A 9,638-nucleotide genomic window follows, 5' to 3' on the forward strand; every position below is an offset into this window, starting at 1 on the left:
TCTTAAAACGCGCACGACATACAGAAATGTCAAAATATGTATATAACAAGTTAAAACAGTTTTAATTCTGCACTTTAACTGTTAAAAGTTTTAATTCTGCTTGTTATTTACACATTTCTGTGTCGCGCGCTTCTTGATCGTTATCGGCAAGTCACGTCGATAAATTAGAACTACTACTATGACCCAGCGAATCATTGCTCCTCAGTGTACATACTTTTTTTTCTACTTTGTCAAGCAGACGCCAGTATTTCCGTTAAATGAAATCTGTTTGATGTTGCTCGTTCAAGTGAATTACCAGTGGCAAAGCCATCCCGCTCTGTCGTCTCGGTCATAATCGTAATGATGTGACGATGTGACATTTCAGCAGCCAACAGAACGGAGCTGCCATCACAGCGATTACTCCACATGTGGACATCGCCGTCGCAACTCAGGATCGGCCGGGCACCTAGGAAAAAGACACAGCCTTAAGCTGCATCATCAGCTGCCGCGGCCGGTGAAAGATGGACAACACCGACGGATCCAGGAGGAAGCTCTCCTTCCTCGGTTTTGGCAAGCGGGTATCGGTAAGTGCTGCTGATCGACGAATCATCAATACGTAGCTCAAGTGACTTAGCCTCAGCGTGAAAGGCGCGAAAGAAGCTGAGGATAAATCGAAGGGAAACTCTAGGGTTGTATGCTCAAGCGTATCAGTGTTCTAACAGCGTGGCGTATCGTATCTAATAGCTGTACATACATACGTCGTCAAACAATATTCCATATCAGGATTGGTATGCACTTGGACCACTGCAATAAATGCATATCGCGTTACTTGTATGACATAATATCTTGTATATCTACGTACGGACGTGCGCGACCACCACAATTATTGCCAATTCTCGTTTCATCTAAAAATACTTCACAATCGATTGGTGTAAAATGTTGACACTACAGACACTTCTCGCGCGCCTGCCAAATACCTGTCCCTTTACCTCACCCCTCTATTACGGGTAAAACTTTTTTGTTCTTTTCAGGGGGTTGAAAAACGCTCCCTCGTTACCTAAATGTTCCCAACGAGCTCTCCCTGACCTAACGAACAAACCGATTAACGTGCGAAGATAACGCGAAATTATACAGCAATTGCAGTGCAGAGGGACCGGCGTCTCAAAAGCGATGCATTGTCTTTTATGTGCTCTGGCATAAAAGATACTGGCGACAAGACTAAATGGACAAATTCGATCGCGTTCGCCGCACGTGGTATCGTTCGAATTGTACGTAAGCAGATGTAATGGGGTTTCCGAATGAGTCACAAACAATTCGTGTCACACATTCGTGTGACGCGAAATGAGTTGTTACATATATGCGTGTGCACGTACGAGGGAGCAGAGACCCGCGCCGCGCGAAATGGCGTGCGAATTATCGCGTTTCATCGCGGTTGTCTCCCGACTCCGACATGGATTCGTAAAAGCGGCACGACCTCGAGCAGGACTGATTGGCCTGATTGTTGACGGTCACGGGTCAATAACCATTTGACACCGTGTGCGGCAAGCACGGGTAGCACGACACGAGCTAGAAACGCGAAACGGCACAGCGGCACGTGACTTCGATCGGAAGGAAAGTTGCTGAGACTTCCACGCTAAACCGCTACATTGCAGCTCGTACTTGCAGGTCTTTACGATGCTAGAGAGAGAGATGTAAATTTCGTGGCAAGAACCGATCGGATAACGTCAACGTGACGCCGCATTACCGTAACCGTAACCGCGGCGCTACACGTATAGTTGTATTAGAGACCCTGTAATCAGAGACTGGCCACAATAGTTGGTCAAAAGAGTGAGATAGATATTTGACGAACTCCTATGGCCAGTCTCTGATTGCGGGGTCTCCAAGTTGTATAAGCTCGAGGAATCCGCGCTTAACCCTGCGAATGTGATCATCGTCAATGGTCGCGTTAGCGTCAAACCGATCGCAAACTTCGGATTTTTAGTCAACGATCCCGATCTACGATTCCTTCCTTTGTGAAACGTTATCAAAATCGTTTCCAATGAGGTTCCAGTGAGTCCCAGTGCGATACTGGTTTTTCAATTCGTGAAAGGCCGCGATTAGTTTCGTCCTGCTGACCTGAATCGAGCGATCGAACAGCCAAGTGTTGCCCCTCTTTCGCCCTTACGAGGCAGGAAGTCGCCTAATAGAAACGCAAATTGGACGAAGTGTCCGGAAATTCGATTCAACGTGTCCTCTTTTTCCCCAGCTCTTCTTTCTTTTTAGATGTAACTGTAATCTGAGAGTGAATGACGGAAGGACGAATTCCGGAAATAGATTTGCTTCACTCGGTACTTGTCCGTCACAGCCTTGTCTCGTCTCGTCTCGTCTCGCCTCGCCTCGTCTTGCGTTGCGCGGGGTTTAAAACATTAACGAGCTCGCCGACGTGCCATTCAAGCGCTTACGCAAGGTCGGAAGCCGCAAATTCGATTATCAAGAGCGGTGTCAATCGTATCCTCGCTTTCATACAGCTCGATCGCCGCTGGCATTGTCAGTTTACAGGTGGCTCGTTTATGTGGGAGCGCGCTGGTCCGTAAGAGAGATTCCCTCTATGTTCACGACAATCCCGAAGGTAGGGGCCACTTTCCGTAATAACGTATAGCCATGAGACGCGCTTCCCATTTGTTACTTTCCGCTCAGCGCGACAAAAAGACCGTCCAGTTTATTATGCAATTGCATTTCTACCACAAGTTTCGTTTATCGATTTATCTTACCGAGTCGACCGAGTCTTCGGACAACTTGGAAACTATGCTATCCAGGTGTAACTCGTCGTGGCGTCTCGCAGCACTTTTGCACGGGCAATTTCTTTAGCTAACAAATTGTTTGACTCTGTCGTACTTCGTATAATACTTGCGGTATTGTAGTAGGTAGGATATATGGAATATTCAGTTGCGCTGTGTGTTCCTGCAACATGATAGCTGAGGCTTTAAAGCACTAGCGTCTAGAACGAGACCTGTTATAGATGAAAGATTTAAGGTTCGTGCTCTTCTCCTTCATCTCAATCGCTCGCGTATTCCCTCGCGGTCAGTCGCCCTTCGTTTCCTAGTCAAGTTCAAGGTCGGATGTTCATTTAACTCGCCGCGCAGGGTTGGCCGCGCCGGCCTCAGACATGCTCACGGGTGCGGAAGGCTGCGAAATCGCGTGCGCCATAAAGTTGAAGAAAACCAATCGCGTAAGCTTAATCCCTCGAGAGATGCCCGACAATTTAATGTGATAAGAATTTAACTGTAATGAACGTCAATTGCAAATTAATTCTATAAACCTTTTATGTGTAACGTAAGCAATAAATTTCCTCGATTTTTAATGAACACACACTCTTAGCTTACTAACGAATAAGTTATTGCATCTATGCCGATGTAAAATTTGGCGAAATAATTCATTAATTTAGTAATTGAAAAATATCACGGAGGAATGAAAGGTTCGAGTATTGGCAGCTCTTCGCGAAAGCCGAACAGCATCCGGACGTCCACCTTTCTTTCATGTTTTTCAAACGTTTCGCAGACGAGATGTAATATTAATTAAAACACGCAAGAATATCGAAACGCGTGTTCTCTCGCTCTCGTTTTTGTTTTACGTCCAGGATTTAATCGTTGATTGTAGAAACGATAGATAAGGAACGATCGTCGGCAGAAAGCGAAACCTTTTATTCGTTAAATACTAAGCTCTCCATCGATTTTCCCTGTCGGCATTTGGGAGGAAAGGTCATTGCTGGTGGAATAAACTGGGTGGGGAAGCTGTGGTTCAGGTTCAAGGTCGGTTGGAGCAGGAAGCGACAAGCGCACGTCAAGCGGAGAAATGGGAAGACGCGGTCGATGATGGAAAAGCTTATTCTCACTCGTCTCTGATATCTCTCACGCGGTCGTAGGTGGTGGTGATGTAACGTAAAATACAAACAAAACATTGACGATCCATTCCGCGGAATTACCCCGATAGGAAAATATTTAGAGAATTGTGTGGCGAAGTCTGGATGAAACTTGGAATGCTGGAATTATGCGTACACATTTCGAATAACATATGCAGAAATAGAGACCTTTCGTTAAATATTGATAAATATTTGCACAATGTATTTCTAAATGGTATGTCAGCAAAACAGCTGCGTTTTGGCGAATCACGCGAATTGCCGTCGTGTTACGACGAGCTGCCGCTACGAGGCGTCTCACACTCGTAAGTATGTATAATAAAATTCAGACGAGATAAAAGCAGGCTCAGCGTTAAACACGTCCCGGGCTAAATCTGGTTTAAACATTTATTACACGTAACTGTGTTGCTGGGTAATTTTGCTTCTAAATGTCGAAAATAATCGTGCACGATTTATCCCCTAAATTGAGATTATCAATTTTTGGGCAAATACCATTTAGAAATATTATTCCTGCAAAACCGCTGCGTTTTGGCGAGTCACCTTGATACAATCATTGTGAAATTTCCTTCTTTTGGATGATGCAATTATTATATAATATTCGAGACATTTTCCTATCGGGGTAGCCGTTTACGATGGTCGGTGAGGGACTACGAATGTTGTTCACCTGTACGGATAATGGATTTTTTTCTTTTGCAATCTGTCAGTCGGGATGGAAGACATAAGACGATTACGTGTAAAATATCTAGTAGGAAACTATACTATTTAGAACAATATGACATTATCGCGCTTCTCTACCAGCAATGATCGATAACACCTCTATGACCTAGGCCTAGCCGAGGTCGATCCGCAATTCTCATTTTACCCCGTCACTTCTACCACCTACCATTCAACACCATCAGCTGAGCTTTCCCATCTGCGGAGATCCCTCCCCCCTAACACGAGTATTTTTTTTCTTTCTTTCTTCATTGCTCTCGAGGTCTATTCCACTCGAGCCCTTGTATCCCAGATTTCACGGTCGATTGACACTTGTTGCGCTCGCTAGCCTTTGTCAATCATCTGCGCAGTCTTTCCGTGGCACATTTGATTCCAGATACCCCGAAAGACCGACAGATATACCTCTCTTTTTTTTTAAGGAAGATCAGATCGAAACGGAGAATAGTTGTTTGCCGAAACGCATCAGCCGTTGATTCGTCTGCTGCAATTCTCCGGTCGGTTCTCGTCTCATTTTGTCGTAAATTAATAATGTGTAGAATCAATGGCATTATTAGCAAAGTGTCTGGGAGGTTGTTGCTACCGACATTCCCTTTGTCTAGAATCTTTACAAAAGATCTTCGTAAAAGCTCTAGCGGTCTTTTTGTGTATCAGAAGATTAACTGAAATTGTCAGAAGCGGTACGCTCAAAGGTATACGACCATTAACTAGGAAATTAGTTTACACGAAGGGAAATTGAAAATCCTGATTTAAGATCCTGATAAATGAGTAGGAGGCATGAGTAGGAGGGAGAGCTGGACGGGGGAGGAAAAAGAAGAATGAAGGTATTGCTCCTCGATTGAGTGTATGGGGTTGATATCGATCCACCCCTTCCACGGATTGTCGCGCGTTCCCCACCAGCCTTCCCCTCTTTCTCTCTTCCCGGCCCGGCGGGCGCCACCCTCCGCCCTCAGTTTGGAATCCTCCAGCTCTCAGCGCCGACCGGCCGGGTTGTCACTCGGCCCGGGATGCCATGCCCGAGGCCACCGCCGGTTCCTCCGGGAAGTCGTTCCTGCAGCGGGCGCGGGGCAAAGTTCTCCGCTGGCTACGACGCTCCCTGCGGACGACGCACCAGGTGAACGCGCTGTCTCCCGTTCCTCGAAAGGCCGGTCACCCCAATCCCTTTCGCGCTCGCGATTTGCATGACCGAATAAATCTATCCTAGGAGAAGGCGAAATCTTCGTATATCTCTCATCGTTCTCTTCCAGCTGTTCTCGAAATATCCTTCGCGCTTTGTGTGATTATTGTTCAGTGAAGTACAATGAAATTTCTTAATTTCTGTGACGCTAGCCATGTGCATCAATCCGTAGATTTCACAAAGTTTTAAATCTATAGCAATTCTCCTTGTTAAAAACTAAAACTTGGAATCGATTAATCAGATTTTAGTACGGTTTGCTAAACTCAAAGATTTCAAACTACTCTTCCAATACTTGTTGAGAAAAAGAGAGGTATTGCAGATATCTCTCGAACGTTTCCGTAATTGGTATCAACAAAATACAAGTAGAACAATGTATAGGACGTCATTTAAAATGTATTATATTATCCACAAGATGTGTAGTCTCCAACGCTATTTCATTTCTTTCTATTTTTACACATCTCATTAATTCCTTGTCACGAAAATCACGAGTCGAATCATAGATTAACTGAGCAGATGTTAACATAGAAAGACACTGAACACGTAACGATATTTACTGCAAAGCGACTCTGATTTATTTTTACTTATCGTAATGAAAGATGTACATTTTTCCTGTACATCTGTACATCGACGTGTGAAGACAGCGTAGAAAGAAAGTCTACTCGTAAAACTCTCCAACGTAATCTTGTCACAAAATTAGAGCACTGGTCGTACCGCGTAATGAAACAGCTATATTTTTCAGTTTAGCTCTACCAAGTTCTTGGGCGAGCAATTGGTAGAAAAGAATTTCGCAAATGACTGCGAAACGTTCCTTTTGATGGTCGTACCAGATGACGTGCTAGATTAATTCGATATTGTTTCAAAATTTGTTAGTGCAACGCATAATGGAAAAGTTTTCGGTGTGTTTTCATATTTTTCTTAATACTATAAAACGACCAACGGTATATTTTTATGGCGCTTGAAAGTTGAAATTTGTGTCGAGAACACCAGCGTAATTTTTTTCTGCGGTAAAAAGCTCTACAACTCAAACTTTATCGGAAAAAAAAACATATTCATTTCTGTGCGTCACAAAACCACCGTGATACACAGCAGGACGATTTTGACAATGTATTACGGAGTGTAGGATCGATTCTCAATGGCTCTTTGACTATTACGAGTAAATGTTGTGTGCCTGACCCGAACAGGCACGTTAACAGCATATTTGAAGCCTGTGTGAAAACTCGATGAGGATGAACTTGAAAGCGAATTTCCATTTTGAAACAAGGTTACTAATAAAATTCTCCATGACTGAGGCATCGTAATTAATTGTACACTATGTAATCTTTTTTGCAAGTAACAGTATTCTAGAAATACAGTATTTTTTCACAATACGATATAAACCCGAAATTAGTAAATTATAATTCCTTTAGCCAATCATAATTGATGTTTACGGGAATATTAAGTGATATTCAGTAATCTTTTGTAGGAATAAATTTTTGAAATTTATGCTTAAAATATCTCTTTGCACATTTTTCATGTATGTAGGAGGCATGAAAAATCAAAGTGTATATTGTATAATCAGAATGTTACTCTGTCGCCAATATTCTTGTGGTATTATCTTACAATCAGCCTTCTAAAATAATTCGATAATACGTATTTCTCTCCAGAATAACGCTAATAACATAGCTGGCACTTGTGAGGATATGTTGCTCTCTGTAGAAATCGATATCTGTATCCTGAATTGCATAGGTAGAGTAGCCTGGGGCGATTAATGCACTTATCTAGCTGTTACGTACCGAGGATGCCCTAAAAAAGATCTTTCACGATCCTTCTCTCGAGAGAAGTCTTTACGCAGTGGAAGTTTCGCAAAGAAAATTAAAGTAATCTTCATACCGAGTTCTATACATCGATATTGTATGTCTGTTTTTCTGTGACACAATGCAATATTGATTACAGCGATTAATGTGTCATATAATGCAAACGTTAATGTACATTTTTATTTGCCACTTCAGGTCGACGGGCATGCCGCGGAAACGGGGCCGGAGCTCGACGAGGAGATGGAGAAGGTGTTTGCGATGGATGCCGGAGAAAAATTCGACGTAGCCCGACTTGGATCGCCCTCGGAATCGGCTGGATCTGATAGAGATCGCGATCGCGGACCACCCCCGCGATATGGCGGCGATCATGATTTCAATCGTAAGTCGTATTGTCGCTTTTCAACGTTGTTTGTTCTCGACGTCGTCTCATCGAGGAAATAATAAGAATGACATTTCTCACATTAGAATACCGTAAAAGAAGCTACCCACATCCGCATATGCCTCTAAAGAGCCTGCATTCCAGATCTATGCGACGACATCTTTCACCGTAAGTTACTCGATAAAGGCAGACTCAATTCCGTAGTTTGCTCGGATACTTTGTCGATCCTTGAAATCTTGTGCGAATCATCATTCGAGAGTTCAATATCTCTTCTGTAACAAATGCCACGTATGTGTGGACGATCAAGCTTGTGCATGCTTCTTGACGAACCTTGAAACTGATACGCACTTATTGTATCTTCTAATAACTCAAAGAGATAATTGTGCAAAATTCTTTGAGCTTCGAGCGAAACAGATCCAATTGAAAAATCCGATAGAGGAAAAACCTCTTTTTATTGGGAAACTAAAAGCAGAAAAGATACACTTTACATTTGTTCAATATCCTTAGCGAAGGCTCGGCGACGGACGTGTTCACTGAGGAGGACCATAGCAATGCTCATGCAAGAAATAACGAGGTCCAGGAGGTCGACGGGATGAACCGTAATGGATTACAATCGATCGTCACAGCCGAGGCCGAGGCCGAAATCGATGAAGAACCGGAAGATATCGACAATGTGGGCAGCAGCGAGAGCGAAGCGCCGATTTCGGAGAGGGCAGCTTCTGGTTTCAGCGACAGCCCGACCATCGGCAGTCCGAGGGTACAATTTGAGAAGATCAAGGAAGAAGATGCATTGAGCACGCAAACACCGGAAATGCTAACGGGTACCATTCCGAGTGGCCACGAGGAAGATCGGAATCGCCGACGGCACCAGAAGCACGAACATAAGTAAGTTGAATCGATATGATGGTTTGTAAAGAGATAAGAGAGTGGCAGAGATAAGAGAGAAGAAAAGAAGAAATCACGCGAACTCTCTCAATTAACACATTTAGTGTCAAACGGGAACTTTTTTCCGATTACTAAAATAATATCTTGATGAAAATACGGGGTCAAAGTAACTCTAATTTGAATATCGTGTCTGCATATATTACGTGCACGGATCCTCGATATTTTAAGGGCGAAAGTTTAAATCTGGCGGTCGCATTTCATGTCACAATTTTGCGGACTCATATTTGCACTGTATAAACCGCGCAATTATGAGCACGAAACGACCGACCTTTCTTTCGTACCATTCCGAGCGATGAGCTAGATTCAGCAGCGTGACAATTCCGGTACGGAGCGGTACCGAGTCAACCCTAGTTGGTTCAAGATTTGAGGGTGGGGTGTGCTAAAAAAATGTATGTGTACATCAGCGACTTAATTAAATGCTGGCCGTCCAGATTGCCTAAAGGTACCCATACACATTCCGGAAATCCTCTGAGAAAAAACTGTGCAGTCTTTAAGATTGCCTAAAGGTACCCATACACGTTCCGGAAACTGCCCCCTTTTTTATAGCCATTCTTTGGACCATATTTTTCTGACACGTTTTTTCTTGCGATTTCTATTCAGAATGCACTGTCTTGCCAATACAAAACCAACAAGAGCCAAACTATCGTCCGTCGCGTCCAGTGCTCACTAGCAAACTGAAAGTTATTTCGGAGCGTGTGTGCGCGAGGGTTCGTTCAGGCAATCCCGAAGGCCAGGACTGCACAGTTTTTCCTCAGAGGA

General features: G+C 43.7%; 1 protein-coding gene across 13 annotated transcripts in view; it reads left to right on the top strand.

Moving 5' to 3' along the window:
• LOC105561280 (band 3 anion transport protein) overlaps nt 1–9,638 on the top strand; it is a 27,274-nt gene that overhangs the window by 9,620 nt on the left and 8,016 nt on the right. For 7 of the 13 annotated variants that reach the window (XM_012011111.1, XM_012011114.1, XM_012011107.1 and 4 more), the window contains exons 2-5: nt 365–563; nt 7,751–7,934; nt 8,021–8,102; nt 8,442–8,819. In XM_012011111.1, coding sequence (XP_011866501.1) covers nt 501–563; nt 7,751–7,934; nt 8,021–8,102; nt 8,442–8,819 — 707 coding nt within the window. In that variant the 5' untranslated portion in view covers nt 365–500. Of the gene's footprint in view, nt 1–364; nt 564–5,532; nt 5,700–7,750; nt 7,935–8,020; nt 8,103–8,441; nt 8,820–9,638 lie in introns of those variants that run through there. The other 6 variants (XM_012011112.1, XM_012011113.1, XM_012011115.1 and 3 more) reach the window with 3 other exon arrangements.

This window comes from Vollenhovia emeryi, unplaced genomic scaffold (genome assembly GCF_000949405.1).
Source record: "Vollenhovia emeryi isolate VEMERY1.0 unplaced genomic scaffold, V.emery_V1.0 DF939209.1, whole genome shotgun sequence".
NCBI lineage: Eukaryota > Metazoa > Arthropoda > Insecta > Hymenoptera > Formicidae > Vollenhovia > Vollenhovia emeryi.